Source organism: Gekko japonicus, unplaced genomic scaffold (genome assembly GCF_001447785.1).
Source record: "Gekko japonicus isolate JY-2015 unplaced genomic scaffold, Gekko_japonicus_V1.1 scaffold1255, whole genome shotgun sequence".
Classification (NCBI taxonomy): Eukaryota; Metazoa; Chordata; class Lepidosauria; order Squamata; family Gekkonidae; genus Gekko; species Gekko japonicus.
In genome coordinates, this window is record NW_015173164.1 from 331,497 (window position 1) to 348,364 (window position 16,868).

The window sequence follows — 16,868 nt, forward strand, 5'->3', positions numbered from 1 at the left end:
AACACGATGCTGGACTAGATGGACCACTGGTCTGATCTAGCAGGGCTCTTCTTTGGTTATTATGTGGCTATTCTGGAAATTCCTATCATTTCAGGAAAACTAAAGATAGTAGGGCAAAGAGTGCCGCAAAACCATCTCATTAAAAAAAACAACAGAAAACCTCTGGTTTGAATGCATGAAATGAAGAAGCTTTATTGGAGATTAGTGGAAATGGACAAACAGAGCTCAGGGCCTGGATGCTGAGGAAGCAAGCAGCAGCCTGAACACCAAAGGTGCACCACACGCGAAGGGAGAAAAGCGCATCACGTCCAAGGCCCCTGGAACAGGCAGGCTGGTACTTGCAGGTTTAGTGGCCAGAGACATGGAACTTCTCATGGCTCGAGATCACCTTTCCATCTTGGACCTCCTCAACAATGGTGCGGACTTGGCGGGTGGTTGTGGATCCTACAAAGGGGGAGAGGAATGGGGAAGTGCCGTCTAAGAAAAGCCGAACAGAAAAAGCTATCGAGTGTCTACCTTTTTTGACATCCAGCTGGAGAACTTAGCATACTTTTTAGAAGGAAACAAGACTGAATTCCAAATAATGCTTTCTCCTTTATAAAACAATCCTAGTTCCTTCGACCTTTCCTTGTAGGCTTGCTCTCCAGACACCCTACCATCTTCCTTGCCCTTCCCTTATTTTCCAATTTCTCTGCATGTTACCAGAGATCAATAACTTACTGTTGATAGATATACCTTGTCATATTGCACATCTTAAATGCTTCAGGATTCTTAACAGCATTGGTACTCTAATATCCCTACCCCCAGTAAAACTAAGAGATGTTTTTAAAATTAAATCTTCTTATAGCCTTGTGAAATTCAGAACAAAACTCTAGCCAATGCCCACCTTGTCTGCTGCACAAAGCCGCTGAGTACTGGGAAGAAATGCTATAAGAAAAGAAAAAAAGTCTGTATTATAAATACAAAACATATATTTTTCTTTGGGATGAAGCTGGTGCAAAGATGGTAGCCAAAGGTATTAATGAGTAGTAGGGAATAAAACACTGGGTAGGATCCTGACAGCTCTTCTGCTGCATCCTCTTTTGATCACTGAAAGGGCTTCATCAGAGATTGGGGGAACCTTGTGGACAAAAGCCAGAGAAGACGGGGGCTATAGTATGGAAGAGAATTGGGCAAGACTGATGAGCAGCAAAGTTGATCAGATCCAACCTAAGAACACAGCACCGAGTCTGATTCATTATTAGTGGCATCATGATTTTTTAAAAAGCCAAGTCAAGCCTCAGGAAAGTTTCCCAGGATGCTGGAACATGTTCTCCACCTGTTCATTACATTCTCTGGCCCAACACTATAATAATTTGTACTATTTAGCTAAGCTAATAAGCTAATGTACTATAAGCTAATGAGCGGGTAGGACTGGGCACAGGGACTTCGGTGCCAGCTTAACATAACTTTCGACACCATGCCAGGCTTCCAATCCAAGGCCAGGGCCACAAGGGATTTGGATGCTGAGGCAACTGTGATAGCCGGGAGCGGTTTACCAATGGAACAGCCCATCCTTAACGTCATTTCGAAATGGCGGGGTGCAATGGTTGGACCAGGACAGCTACTCACAAGTTCCATTTAGAGGTTTCCTCCCAACAGAGCACTCAGGAAAGCCAAATTCTTTGCTCTCACAGACTTCCACAACTTGGCTGGTTATACCTACACCATAGCCCCCTCCTACTCACTGGGCATCCTCTCCCTCCAGCAGGCGTCGGTAGGTGGTGATCTCCTGCTCCAGGCGGGTCTTGACGTCCAGGAGGATCTTGTACTCGTGGTTCTGGCGCTCCATGTCACACCGCAGCTCCGCCAGCTGCTCCTCCACGCTGGTGATCAGCACTTGGATCTGGGCAAGCTGGGTGCCGTAGCGGGCTTCTGTCTCGGCCAGGGTGCCTTCCAGGGCCGCTTTCTGGGGAAAGAGAGTAGGACAGGAACTGAGTCAGTGTCTGGAGGGGAGCTGTACACCTCCCTGTTTGGACCTTTGTACGCTGGATTCCTCCTCAATGGAGACCTCGAGAAGCTCACAACATTCTCCCTTCCTATGTTTTATCCTCACAACTACAACCCTGTGAGGTGGGTTAGGCCGAGACCATTTCCACAGTAGTGGAAGTCCCCCACATTGATGCTTTTAAAACTGTGCATTATGTGAAATTTTCTGCAGTAGATTTTTCCTCACCAGGCACAAACCCAAAGTTTTCTCCTCCTTACCCTGCCTTTTTGGAATCCCCAGTTTTAACGAGTTCCGAAAATTCAGAGTAATACAGAGAAAACTTCAGTTTTGCGCCTGGTGAGGGAAAATCTGCTGTGGAAAATTTCACACAACGCACAGTTTTTAAGACATCAATGCAGGGAATTTCACTACTGCAGAAATGGCCTAAGAGTCCAAGTGGCTGGCCCAATGTCACCTGGTAAGCCTCCATGGCAAAGTGAGGATTTGAACTCCAGTTAGGGTTGCCAGCCTCCAGGTGGGACCTGCAGATCTCCCGGTTTTGCAACGGATCTCCAGCTGACAGACATCAGCTCCCTTGGGGAAAATGGCTGCTTTGAAGGGTGGACTCTCTGGCATTGCACCATGCTGAGGCCCCTCCCCTCCACAAGCCCCTCCCTCTCCTGGATCCACCCCCAAAGTCTCCAGGTATTTTCCAACCCAGACCTGGCATCCATAACTCCAGTCCCCAAGACCCTGCCGTGACATGCTGGCCAATACACCATGCTGGCTCTTCCTTGTGACCCTGGGGGTCTCAGCAGTAAGGATTACACAAGATATCTCAAGACCTGCAGTGAATTCAGCCACCTCACAGACTTAGCATTAAGGATGCAGAAATAGGTTTGTCTCAGGACCTTGTTCAGTATACCTCCAACTACTCACAAGGAAGAGAGGGCCTTCAGCTGGGCTTCTCCTTCACTTCCTCCCCATGGTTGACCACACCCAAATTTAACCCTTGAGTAGGGTTGCCAACTTCAGGCTGGGAAATTCCTGGAGATTTGGGGGGGTGGAGCCTGGGGAGGGAACTCAGCCGAATAAAGTTCCATAGAGTCCACCCTTCAGAGCTGCCATTTTCTCCAGGGGAACTGATCTCAGAAGCCTTGGAATCAGTTGCTGTTCCAGGAGATATCCAGGCCCCACCTGGAAGCTGGCAACCACAGTCAGGAGGGTGCACTTTGCAGTTCAGAGTCCTTGAGTTCCTTGGAAGAATGACTCTGAAGTGCAGCTTGAAGAAATCATGTCCCACTCTGAAGGCCAAGCTCCCCTTATGTAGATACTAAACCTGGCCAATCCCAGCGATTCCTACTGCCTGCCAATCATAGAAGCTGATGTTGCATAGCCCTTGTCTGTCCCTGCTTCGATATTATTCTTATTAGTAGAGACTGTTACTGCTTTTTTTATTTCACAAACTAGATTGGACGAACATATGAGCCTGCCATGGTTCCATCTAGTTTCCTATCATCTGCTCTGCTGGTATCAGCCCTGTGGAGTCTCAGGAAGTCTCTTCCAGCACCTGAGCCCCTTTAGCTAGAGATGTGCTGGGGTTGCACCTGGAACTCCTTACATGCAAGATGTGTGGCCTACAACTGAGCTATGGCTCTTCCTCAGCCACTGAATTCCCACAGAGAAATTTTTAAACGCACTAATTCTGAAGTCCAGTGTGTTGATCCTGAATGTATCCAGGGACCCAAAGACCCTCTTTCCCATCTAACTATGTTGCGTGGTACTGGAGAAGGGAAAAGGAACACCTCCAGCAATAGTTACCATACTTTGGCCATGGAACCCCTGTGTGTGGCTGTTCTGGGTTACACTCTTGAGAACACACTCAGTTACTGCAAGGCACCACTCAGGCTAGGCTTCCCAAGTCCCCCCGGGGAGCGGGGAAAACCCCGCCCCAAGGCCCGTTCCCCGCCGCCACCGGATCGGGCCCCTGGGGGAACTCCACCCCGACATGCGCATCACCCGGAAGTGACGTGACCATGCCGGGCACGCTGGGGGCGGGGCCACGGCAATCCGAGGGAACACTCTATGTTTTCCCTCATATGGCCATGGCCCCGCCCCCAGCATACCTGCCATCGTCATGTCACTTCCGGGTGACGTGCATGCGGCGCGCACAAAGCGCGCGCACACACCAGACGCCGGCCAGGAGCCCCCCACTCCGGCAGAAGATCGACTTGGCAACCCTAGCTCAGGCCTGTAGGTCAGGGGTCCCCAACCTTTTTGAGCCTTTGGGATTCTGACACAATGTGGTGGGCACAGCCACAAAATGGCTGCAGGAGGTGGAGCCAGCCACAAAATGGCTGCTGCTGCTGCAGCTTACTTTCAGTCATGCACTAGCTGCTGCCAAAGTAACATTTTTAAAAAACCTGTACAGCCAATCAAATCTCCAGTGGCCAATCAGAAGCCTTGCTGGACAAAAGCCCCACCTGCTCCCTAAAAACATTTGGTGAGCACCAGGAATGGTGTCAGTGGGCGTCACGGAGCCCACACAGACACCATTTTGGGGGGTCCAGCTGTAAAGTGTCACCCTTGCCTCACATGAACTGAGTGTGTTTGCCGAGAGCATAACCATGCTCAGTAGCGGCAGGCAAATGTGGAGTACCCAGGCTGGGTTTGGCGGTTCCTACCCTGCATAACAATCAGTCGTGAGTGACGGGTTCTTCTGAATTCTTGTGTGTGCAGTGCCCAAGTTGGACCAGGACTTGGGTATGTGTGAAGAAGGGGCTTCATCCTCCACCATCCTCCCCTGCCGGTAACAAAAATTAACTTGGCAACCCTATCAGGAAACCCACAGGTGTCGTCAAAAATGCACTAGAAATATACAGTAGCTGAAAGACTCAAGAACAACTTCTTTGGACTTCCAGTAAACCATCCCAGGGGTAACATTGTGTAGCTTGCTTCTAAATTAGAGGCTGGGGAGGGTGAGGGAAGAATGTCATGGCCCCCTACCATGCTGAGCTGAGCTTGAAGATCTATCTCCAGGCCTTGGACGGTGCGCCTCAGATCCGTGATCTCCGTCTTGCTGCACTGGAGCTGTTGTGTGTGGGTGGCAACTTCTCGGTTCAGCTCTTCGGTCTGCAGGGAATGGGAGAAGACATGTCAGTTACCTACATTACAGAGCAGCAAGCATCTTTTTCTAATGGGACATCCAGTCATCCCCCGAAATGGCGCACCTTGGTGAAGAACCACTGCTCGGCATCTTTACGGTTCTTGTCCGCCAAGGCCTCATACTGCTCGCGCATCTCCGACAGGATCTTGGTCAGGTCCACTCCAGGAGCAGCATCCATTTCCACAGTGATTTCTCCACCCATTTGGGATCGGAGTACAGTCATTTCCTGTGATGGAAGGAGGTTTTGTTTTGTTTTTAGAATCATCAATGTTATTATCAGTTGGGAATGTTCTTTTGTAAAATTTAGAGTTTACAGCCAAGGGATCAGTCTTTGTTCAGTATCTAGATCACTGAAGGCTTAATCCTAAAGAAAGGGTCTTTTAACATGCAGGGTTTTGTTTAGCTATCTCTCGGTTTTTTTAAAGTGTGAGATAGCTGTGGTCATAAATGATTTAGAAGAAGAAGAGTTTGGATTTATACCCCGCCCTTCACTCGGAATCTCAGAGTGGCTTACAATCTCCTTCCCTTCCCCTTCCCATAACAGATACCCTGTGAGGTCGGTGGGGCTGAGAGAGCTCTCAGAGAACTGCTCCTAAGAGAACAGCTCTGCAAGAACTTGTGGCTGACCCAAGGCAACCCGGCAGCTGCCTGTTGTGGAGGAGTTGGGAATGAAACCCGGTTTGCCCAGAATAGATTCTGCGCTCCTAACCACTACACCAAACTGGCTCTTACCTTAGATCCATTCATTTTATCTCAACAGCCATCAAATTAATTGGAGGACTACTGGAGGATGGGTTATAAGTGTCAACAGGTCACTGCTAGAATTTGGACTTACAACAGTCTACGGCTTCAAGGATTCTCCAAGGCACATTAACACAGAGAGTACTCCATCTTTCTGTGTTATACCTCTGAGGATGCCAGTCACAGGTGCTGGCGAAACATCAGGGACTACAATGCCAAGACCACAGCCATACAGCCCAGAAAACCAACAACAACCTCCAAGGATCTTCTTCCCACATGCGTTGATCTAGCTGCACTGAAGTTGTTTCAATCTACTTCTGAGGCTTATAGTTAAATGCGTCCCTTTCTCCACCAGGTTATCTGCCTGCTCCCCAACTTGGAATACCCTTCATTGGACTAGATCTAATCCAATCCACATGGGTACAGCTTTTTCACTTGTGGAATTCCCCTCCTTATAGCCCCCACCACACATGGCTTTTGTCCATGCAGTCACCTTGAGCCCCAGCGTAGCATTCTGGGTGGTCCGAGGGACCTGTTCCTTTTTTCACCAGTGGAAGAGGATAGGTTGATCCAACCCACGTGTTATGTATGGAATCCAGGGACTTCCACATGAGTAGCAGACCTGTCCTATATCTTCTAACCCAAATGCTTTTCAAAGGGATCGGTCCCAGCTTGGCTGTGCAGGTAACAAACTATACACAAATGAAGTGCCTGATGTGCTTGTGTGAGCTCAGCCCAAATCTTACGGTCTTACGTTCAGTAAGTGCCTTGATCAGAGTTTCCCAACCAGTGGGTCAGGACCCAAAGGTGGGTCACAAAGCTTCTGGAACTGGTTCACAGGCCAGCCCTCCCTCATGGCCTCCCCTGCCCTTTCCAATGCTCTCTTTTGTTATTTTGGAAACTAAGAACAGCCCCTGGAAACAGGATCTTCCATGTTTACTTGGTGCTCTTTCTTCATTGCATGTACATGTTGATCAAGTAAAATATCTCCTGATGGTCCCTAGAGTGAATGAAAATCTTAGAGGGAATTTGAGGGAGTCATGGAGAAGGAGAGATGGGTCAAAGGCTGGAAACATCTAACTTCCACATTTGAAGGCTGTGCATTGCTTGGGCTTCCTAGTGGGGGCAGCTGCACCCTTTGTGTGATGTTTGTTGGTTTCTCAATAACACCTGCTTAGCCAATGCAGAAAAAAGAGTGCCAAACTAGATGAGTGTCAAGGTCATAGTTTGCCTAGGGAGCCAAAAAAAAACCCTCACGTAAATGAGGACTTGTGGGTGACCATCCGAAAAAGATTGGAAACCTCTGGCCTAGATCACAGCAACCTGACAGGTCTGAGTTCCAGCCATTTTTCATAGAGACTCCTAGGTTGTGTCATTGTGTCCAAATCTGAGCCTATGCTGGGCAGTGTTCCCTCTAAGTTGAGTTAGTTTGAGCTACCTCACAGTTTTTTAGCCTCCAGCTCACACATTTTTTGTCTTAGCTCAGGAAGGATGGCTCCAGAGCAAACTAATTTATGCAGTAGCCAAATCGCTCCCTCACAACTTTAATGCCAGTAGCTCACAAAGTAGAAATTTTGCTCACAAGACTCCACAGCTTAGAGGGAGGGAGCGTTGGCCCTCATAAGCCAAGATCAGCATGTGGTAATGGGACAAACGAATGTGTGTTGGATAGACCTCCTTCTAAGCCTAGGCTCCCCATATTAAGAACCTGTATCCCTCTCCAGTGCGGGCAGACTGGCACCCTCACCTCCTCATGGTTCTTCTTCAGGTAACCCAACTCTTCCTGCAGGTTCTCCAGCTGCATTTCCAGGTCAGACCTGGCCAGGGTGAGTTCATCCAAGACTCTGCGCAGACCATTGATGTCTCCCTCCACGCTCATGCGCAGCGCCGCCTCTGTCTCATGCCTGTATCCGCAAAGGGGAGGAGACGCAGGGAAAGGGGGGGAAAGATATTTAAACGGGATAATGTCTATCATTCCACTTTCATTCAGAGATGGTTTGGAAGACTATATGATCCATCTTCCAACTGGGGTTAAGAACTGGACTCACTTGGTGCGGAAGTCATCAGCGGTCAGTTTAGCATTGTCAATCTGCAAGAGGATGCTGGCGTTCTGAACGTTGGCGGCCAGAATCTGCAAGAAAATTGTGGTTTGCATGAACAACCCGTTTTGCAGCTCATTTACGAGCAAGCATGTAGACTGGAGTGGAGTTTTGTTGCAGCTGGCATCAAGCCCGGTATTTTTTTAGTAACCAGGGCTGCACTGCGAAAGACTAGGACACAGAACAAACTTTTGTGGAATGTTGTGGAGCATTATGGAACACCAAGGCTGTGATCACACACACAAAATAACCCACCTTCAATCCCCTTTCAATGCACTTTCAATACACTTTCCAACTGGATTTTACTGTGTGAACTGGCAAAATCCATTTGGAAAGTGCACTGAAAGTGGATTATTTAGTGTGTGTGATTGCAGCCCAAGACATGGAACAAACTCCCAAGCCATGGAACAAACATTGTGGAACACCAAGATCTGGAACAAACATTCAGTGCTGGGCTCCACCCTGAGAGCTTCTCTGAGCATGTATGGTAACCACAGTCATCCCCACCCCTTTGGGATGCCATTTCCAATGGCCCTGCTGCTTCCCCTGCTGTTACTGAAAACGTGCCCATGTACATCAAGGTGCATCTGCTTCACCTGGAAGTGGAGCAAAAGAACTGTCTGCCACAGTTCCTGGCCACCACTACAGACAGCCACCTATGGCTGCTTGATATTCACACTGACCCTGAGCTTCGTGAAATGCACAAAAGAGATATGTGGCCCTCTGGCATTCAACCTGATCTTTCAAGGAAGGGGGATCATTCCTACAAAGAGGCTTGAATGTATTTGTAGTCCGTGTGATCTGAGTGCTGACTTGTCTGTGGGAGCTCTGTATTCAAATCCTTGTCCGTCTAAGAATGCTGGGTGTGGAACGCTTCCACGCCTTTGCCATCTGTCACTTTCCCCTGTCTGTGCAACAAACGCATACATCTGACCACTGCTGACCTGTTCATGCAACTCCTGCTCTGGTGCCTTAATAGGATCTGTGGTTGTGAGCAAGTGATAACTTTTTTTCTCTCTGTGCCATGAAGAAAGGTCAGCTGCCTACGTCTGTAGATCAAGCTGCTATTAACTGGGAGGATGCGTCCCCTTTCCCACTTCAGGCAGCGGTCCCTCATGTGGTGCCCACGGGTGCCAAGGTGCCTGCCAATGTGTTGCTTGGCGCTCAGTTCTTTCCTCCCTCAAACATCCTTCCTCAAACATCCCATAGGGTTTTCAGCAGGGCAAAAAAAACCATTCAAAGATGGCTTGCCATTGCCTGCCTCTGCTTAGTGACCCTGGGTGTTGTTGGTAGTCTCCCATCCAAATCATGACCAAAGCCAGGGGCGGATGAAGGCTCACCGGTGCCCTAAGCACTGGCCCATCTTGGTGCCCCCCTGCTTTCCACACTGACCCCGTCCATTTTAGTTGTTGACCTGTCTGACCAGATAGACAAAGCAGGTTGCAGCAAAACAAACATTTAGTCATGTGATAACACAATATACTGTACAAACTAAGCTTTTCACCCTTTCCCCAACTTCGTGATGCCCCCTTTGGCCCTGGTGCCCCTAAGCACCTGCTGAGTCTGCTTCATGGTTAATCTGTCCCTGACCAGAGCTGATGAGATCGGGCTAGCCTGGGCCATCCAGGTCAGGGCAAAGCATCCCTGCCTCAAAGTAGCCTGGGCTTTTCTCCGCCTGACTGGATTAGGACATACATCAAAAGAACCCAGGAGACCTCACCTTTTGTCTTCAGAGAGCACCTATTTGAAAACAGCTGTCTCCATCATAGGATGACACTTAGAACCTTCCAACATTCTGTGACTGGCCCCGGCTCCCATGGCAGCCATTTTGTAGTTGGCTGATTTCCCCTCCTCCGTGGCAGCCACTTTGTGGTGGTGCCCACTAACTGTTATCAAAATTCCAAGTACCCACAGGATCACCAACCTTGGGGACCCCTAAAGTACAGGCACTTCAAATGGGATGTTGTTCCTACAAATTGCCTTCTTTGGGAAACATTTGCTATGTGCTCTGTACAACTTTTGCCCTCATGTGCATCCATTTCATTGTGTGAAGATGTGTTGGCCCACACAAAAGTGACATCCTTGTGAGAATAGTACTATGTTCCAGGGGGAAGTCCTGATACATAATCTAGTAATCTTGTTTGGTGTACACAGAACCTCCTAATTTAAAGTAAGCCTCTGAATACCAGTGGCTATGAGGCAATGTCAGGGAATGGCCTTGGCTTCCATTCTCTGTTTCGTTGGCCCTCCAGGGCAACTGGTTGGTGGCTGTGTGAAACAGAATGCTGACTAGGTGAACAACTAGTCTGATCCTGCAGGGGTCTTCTAATGTTTTTTTTAATTCTCATCTAATTCAATCTTCCCAATAACCCTGTGAGGCAGAGGCAGACAGAAAATTGCCCCAAGGAATCCCACCCCAGTGAGTTTCAAGGATGAGGAGAGGCTTAAATCTGGGCCTCTCATATCCTTTCCTAACCATCTATATGCCAGCATCTTTCTCCGCAGTCACTATCATAACAAATGCATCCTTGGCTCTTTTTTGCCTTTCTCCTCACCTGAAACAAAGCCCCTGTGCTTTTATACTGAACATCTGACCTGATGAAGAGTTGTGGGAAACACGAAAGGTTTTGTGATTTTTGGATTGGCCTTATTGAAAAGGTATTTCACAATCTTTTAAGATGAAGTTTCTCCATACCAGCACAGCTACCCACAAAGACTGAGTACATTCCTGCACTGGTTCACATCCCTCCTTCACAAAAAGATTTTATTTTTATAATGACTTCTGAATTGTGAGCCTGTGTTGGTTCGGATATTCCTCCCTTACCCCACCCCCTAACTGTAAACCTGTTATTTGACCTGCCGATCACTAAGCAACCTTATCTCAGTGAAGGGTCTGTTCCACCCCATCTCCCATGAAATATGTGTCGAAGGTATGTTTTCCTTTTCTCCCTAGAAGGAATGCAAGATGTACTCTGTAAGGAGGATAAAAGTGAATTATGTTTAAGGATGGAATTGGTGAACTTTCTTTTGGAATTCTAGACCCTGAGCTTTTGTCTGTTTTATCCTGTGAAAGAACTTTGAATCTCATTCAGAATGCCAGCTTGCTCTCTCTTGCTTGCTTGCTGGCTTGCATCAGATGATCATCTTATTAAAACTGCATGCTCTGATAGCCTAAAGTCTTGAGTGAATCTTTTGCTCTTCAAGACAGATCTCAGAAAAGGGGGGAGGAGTTATATTAGGATTTTGGATACTCCTCTAACACCTAGCCTCTCCCCCTTCATTATACTCCCCATGCTCACAAGCCTGTCTGAAAGTGATTGTAAGCTCTTTGGGGCAGGGAGCTGTCTTCTTCTGTAAAAAGCTCTATGTCCAAATGCTATTTCATTTTTATTCTATTATCTCTGGGAGCGGAGCCATACACATTGCTAAAGAGAGAAAAAATTCAATACAGATTCAAAGAAATACAAGATAAGGGTGAACACAACAGAGTCCTATTCACAGCAGCGGCTGGTGCTGATGTTATCTGATCCTATGCTAATTTAACAAACATAGTGTGAAAGAAACCCAACAGTCCTGATTAAGTCCAAATGGAATACAGTCAACTTGGCAATTCCGTGCTGGAACTTCCCTTTAAAATCTTTTGTTCCATTACAGCAAGGTCTATCGTGCAGAGTCCCAGATGTTATCTTCATAATTATTTTTAAAGCATTGCATTAAGATGCCTTCATGACTTACTTAGGAGAAATGAGTTAAAACAACTATTTCATGAAAGTCACTTATGGAAATGGGGATTGGGGGAGCTTAACTCACTACCTTGCTTTAGAAAATGCAGTTCTTCTCTAGCCTTTCCCCGCGACAGCTGTCTATCTTTGTCAATGGCTATTTACTGAAGAAGTGAGCAGTGACTCACGAAAGCGTATTTTTTTAGTTCTTAAGGCGCGAATGGACTCTTGTTCTCTTCTACCACTGCAGACAGTCTAACACAGCCACCCATCTTGATCTATTGACTGTCCGTTCGCTAGACTGCCCCTTTTACTGGGCATTCTTGACACTACTCAGGCTTACCTTGCTCCTCAGGTCTTCGATGGTCCTGAAATACAGGCTGTAGTCGCAGTCTGGACCAGGTGCGTGTTTCTTGTGCCACTCTCTGATCTTCACCTCCAGCTCAGTGTTGGACTCTTCCAGGGCACGCACCTTGTCCAGGTAGTTAGCCAGGCGGTCGTTCAGGTTCTGCATGGTCTCCTTCTCGCCCCCAGCCAGCAGGCCTTCCCCGCCACCGACGACAAAGCTGCCCCCCAAGCCGCCACCAAAGCTGCTGCAGTAGCTGCCCCCATAACCACCACCAAAGGAGCTGCCTACCCCAGAGACATAGCGGGAAGAAGATAAGGAGATGCCACCAGCTCCACCATGGATGCTCTGGGCTTGGTACCCCCCTCCGAGATGCACGGAGGAAAGCCGGGAGGAGCCCCCGCCAAAACTCATGGGCCCCTTCGTGGAGGAGGAAGAGGTGTATTGCCTGATGGTGGTGGTCATCTTGCCAGGAAATGGAGAACCACCCGAGAGAGAGTTCCCCGGTAAGCTAGAAAGCGTAGCAAACAAAGTAGAAAACTAACGGCTCTGTCTGTTTCCACGCTCTTTTTATCCTCCAGGCTGGGGGCGTTGCTATAGCAAAAAAGATCTGTTCTCTTCCAGTCATTTTCCAGGGCTTTCATCATCATGAACATCCAAGCCAAGTTCCAGGATCGTCATTTGTTTTGCCCCGGGCCTATTCATGCATTTGTCACTTTCTGGCCGATACACCTTGTCCCACGAACGGGGCGGTTTTGTGTTTCTCTCTTTGTTCCCAGGTGAACACTGAGGCGTGATTCACAAACAGAAGAGGTGTTGCTCAAGGGCATAATTGACAATGGCCACCTTTTCTTGATGGGATATGTATCCTGGGACAGAGAGGGACCTTGAGAACCTAAAGACTCAGAGGAGGGGTGTGAGGGTCATTACAACACATGGAGGGGTTATGCAAACGCCTTGACTCAAAGCACCCAAACTCCTTGCAGATCTGTTTCTGGTGGGTGGGAGATCCAAATCGAAAGCTCAGGGGGCCTTTTTGCTTTTAGCAAATTCCCACTTTGAAGGTGCTTCGCTAAATATCTTCAAATTCTCATTGTATGTGCATGCAGAGACATGCCAGTTGGACACGATTTCTCCCACAAAATTGGTTCCCAGGTATAAAGTCTGTAATGTATGCAAAATCCATCACAGGCCAATTAATCCCATTAGACCTAGGGGGGTATGATGTATTTTTTTCCAGTGTCACAGCACACTTTGCAACAAAAGCAAACCTGCTTCTTTTCCAACCCCCCCCCCCGAAGCCTTCCTAGTAAACCCTCAAACTGCCATTTCAAATTTCTCATTAAGAGCCTCCTTGGATTTACTTTGTGACTGGTTTAAATGGCATCAGCCCTGATTCTCCATCCTCTGTCTCAGGACTGAAATATATGCATGGAGAGAAGATATATATCTGAGCATGCACAGAGTGCATTTTCGTGGTCAACTACAAAGCATGCGCATAATCTAGTATGGGTGCTACAGTCCACTCAGGAGGGGTTTTTTGTCATTACAGAATGGAAATTTCCTGTAATGATAAAAGTAATGTAGGAGCAGCTACTTCCACACAAGGGTGACCATTTTGGTTTCACTGTGTAACTTCCGAGCAAACACAGAATGGAAATGTCCTGTGTTTGCTCCAAAGTTACACAGCGAAACCAAAATGGTCGTCCTTGTGTGGAAGTAGCTGCTCCTACGTTACTTTTATCATTTAAAAAGTGTGTACATCATGTGATATGAAAACTGACATTTGCTCCTATACATTCAATCTCCTGCTTTTTTAAACCAAGTAGATCATTGAAAGCACCCCTGCTCACTCACTACAGTGAACACATGTATGCCCGGCATGCGCATGCATACCAGAGTTGCCAAGACTGGCAACCAGAAGGAGGGACATGGGGGGCAGCCTTTAGTGACAGCGTGATGTCACTTCCGGGGAAGCCCTGGAAATGACATCATGCCTCTTTAGGAATCACCAGAGACTATGGCAAAACTGCCAGGGGACTGGCAACCCCAATGCATTTGCCTGGTTGTGAGAAAGACCTAATGCGTGTTCACTTTACAAATGAAGCTAAGAACTGGTACCTGGATAAATGTGGGGTTTCAACCACATCTTCAGCTGAACATGCATTGGATGCATTGGATGTAACGTGAGAATTACTCGATGCATGTATAACCAAGTGTGCACTGTGTTCAGTGTGTTAGAAGTAGAGGACTTTGTGCTGTCTCCTGTCTCAGACTTGAGAAGATGGCACCAAAGAGTTTAGACAGATAGAGAGGTCAGGACACACAGAGCATCCTTTCCTTTCTGCTATCTGATCCTTTCCTTTGAAGTCTCTCTCACTCTCTCTTCTTTCTCGCATGCACGAAGAAGGTGCTTGATCTCCATCTTGCGCCATGGAGGCTGGACATGCGTCCAGCATCCAACACCATCTACTTAGTTAGAATAGGCCATCTATAGCTGTCTCTTACCTGCACTCTCAACCATGTATTTCTTAGTTTTGTTACTTCTTAGTTTTAGAACTGACTGCGGATTCTGTGTGACTTTGTAAGTCTGCTGCCACACCAAGCCCCAAGCTTCACTGCGTTTAAGCCTTCGAGCGCTCTGCTATTTTTCCGTGGTTCCCTGGCAGTACCTAGTCCAGAGAATCCAACACAGTGTAACTTGCGAACAGGGCTAAAGTTTTGCATATAAAAAGTGCTCCCAGTTAGAGGACATCTGGGAGAAGGGCAGGGAAGGACTTCTGCTGGAGCTGCAGTAGATGCCACCAGTGTTCCCTCTAAGCTGAGTTAGTGTGAGCTAGCTCACAGTTTTTTAGCCTCCGGCTCACCCATTTTTGTCTCCGCTCAGGAAGGATGGCTCCAGAGCAAACTAATTTATGCAGCTGCCAAATCGCTCGCTCACAACTTTAATGCCAGTGGCTCACAAAGTAGAATTTTTGCTCACAAGACTCCACAGCTCAGAGGGAGCACTGGAGGAGCTGGACTGGGGAAGCGTAACTGACTCTGGATTTGCCTGTTCCATTCAGGCTGTTAGATGTGGGTCGCTCTGACCCTACCACAACACCAATAGCAGAAATGCAGCGGGCGAAACTGTCATGCCTAGGGTTACCAACTCCAGGTTGGGAAATCCCTAGAGATTTGGGGGTGGAGCCTGAGAAGGGTAGGGGAGGGGGAGGGGGAGGACCTCAGCAAGGTACAATGCCATTGAGTGCCCTCTCCAAAGTGCCCATTTCCTCCGGGGGAACCAACCTCTGTAGTCGACCAGCTGTAATTCCAGGAGATCTCCAGGCCCCACCTGGAGGCTGTCAACCCTCATCACACTGCTCTTAAGGTTCGGTTGGTCTGTGTTTGCTCCACTGCTGCTACAGGTTCCAAGGAATTTCCACCCAGCTTCATTGCAACCCAATCCCCTCCATTGTTCACTTCCTTCTGGATTTTGCAAGATGCCGAAACAGAGGCCCCGGGGAGAGTTCAAGTGAAAGAAAGCTCATCCTCTTACTTGGAAGCCTGTGGAAATATTTAGGATGAAAAACATGAGGTTCAAGGCAACAAAAAAAAGGGGGGGGAGACTAATTACCCGCTGCCCAGTGCTGTTCACCGTCTGTTTTCAGCGGCTTTTCCCCACAATCTGCATTTTTCCATTTTTAAGATTTCTTTTTTCTTTTTCTGGAAAGGGGTACATTTGAATGGGGAGGCAAACTTTTACCTCAGTTGTAAGGACCCATTTCTGCTCATCCCAGGTTCCCAGCAGCAGATAGCTGAGGCGTTGTCCATGTTGATTTAGTGGCGAAGGGAACACCCTCTGCCCAATTATTTCTATTTTCAATATTTATGCCATGCTCTCTTACCGCAAAGATTCCAGTCATAGCAATTTTTTAAAAGGGGAAATCAAGAAAGCTATAAAACGATTAGTTGAGCTGACCACACAGGTTGTAGCCTAAAACTCAAGGCGATAAAACTGGCAGTCCAACAATAAGGGCTAGAAGTAAAAAAAACACAAACATGCACGGTAGAAATGATGCAATGAAAGTGAGAAAGGAGTCAGGGGAAATGCCCAGAGGTGCCCTCTCGGATACAGGCCACTGTTTTCTCCTGAGACAGACTCTTGTCTGTCAAAGTCAGCACTGTCTACTCTGACTGGCAGCAGCTCTCCAAGGTCTCAGGGAAAGGTCTTAATCACCACCTGATCTTTTCCTCTGGAGATGCCGGGGGCTGCCCCTGGACCCTTCTGCATGTGCAGAAAGTGCTGTCACTGAGCCACGGCCCCTCCATATACGAAACTCCCTTTTTATTGAATCAGACTATTTGTCTATCAAGGTCAGATCTGTCTACTCTGCCTGGCAGTGGCTCTCCATGGTGTCAGAGCGATGTCTTTCACATCACCTACGACCTGCTCCTTTTAACTGGACCTGCCGGGGACTGAACCTGGGGTCTTCTGCGTGCCAAGCTGATGCTCTACCACTGAGAAACAGCTCCTCCCCACTTTGGTTTGGTATGCGTTTCTCATGTACAAGGGCAGGAATTATAGTGATGGAACACTGTTTCCATGACTAAGACACTTCCTCAAAGGATGCTCTCTTTTGGTCTTTGTAGCACAGGCCTGGCACAGCATGTGACCCTCCCATCTGAATGCAGCTTGCCATCTTGCCTGGGGACTGAGACACTGGAGGGGAGGGGGAGAAGAAGAAGAAGAAGAAGAAGAAGAAGAAGAAGAAGAAGAAGAAAAAGAAGAAGAAGAAGAAGAAGAAGAAGAAGAAGAAGAAGAAGAAGAAATAATTGTGTGGAT

At 47.8% G+C, this 16,868-nt stretch overlaps 1 protein-coding gene across 1 annotated transcript; it reads right to left on the reverse strand.

The window, feature by feature from the left end:
* Window positions 1–171: 171 nt before the first annotated feature.
* LOC107119886 (keratin, type I cytoskeletal 14-like) lies at window positions 172–12,595 on the reverse strand. Its single transcript, XM_015422501.1, has 8 exons — window positions 12,041–12,595; window positions 7,925–8,007; window positions 7,624–7,780; window positions 5,200–5,361; window positions 4,976–5,101; window positions 1,728–1,948; window positions 887–927; window positions 172–444 (listed from the first exon to the last, which is right to left on the reverse strand). The coding sequence occupies exons 1-8, from the start codon at window positions 12,506–12,508 to the stop codon at window positions 347–349; spliced, it is 1,356 nt and encodes a 451-aa protein (XP_015277987.1). The 5' UTR covers window positions 12,509–12,595; the 3' UTR covers window positions 172–346.
* Between the last annotated feature and the right edge of the window lie 4,273 nt (window positions 12,596–16,868).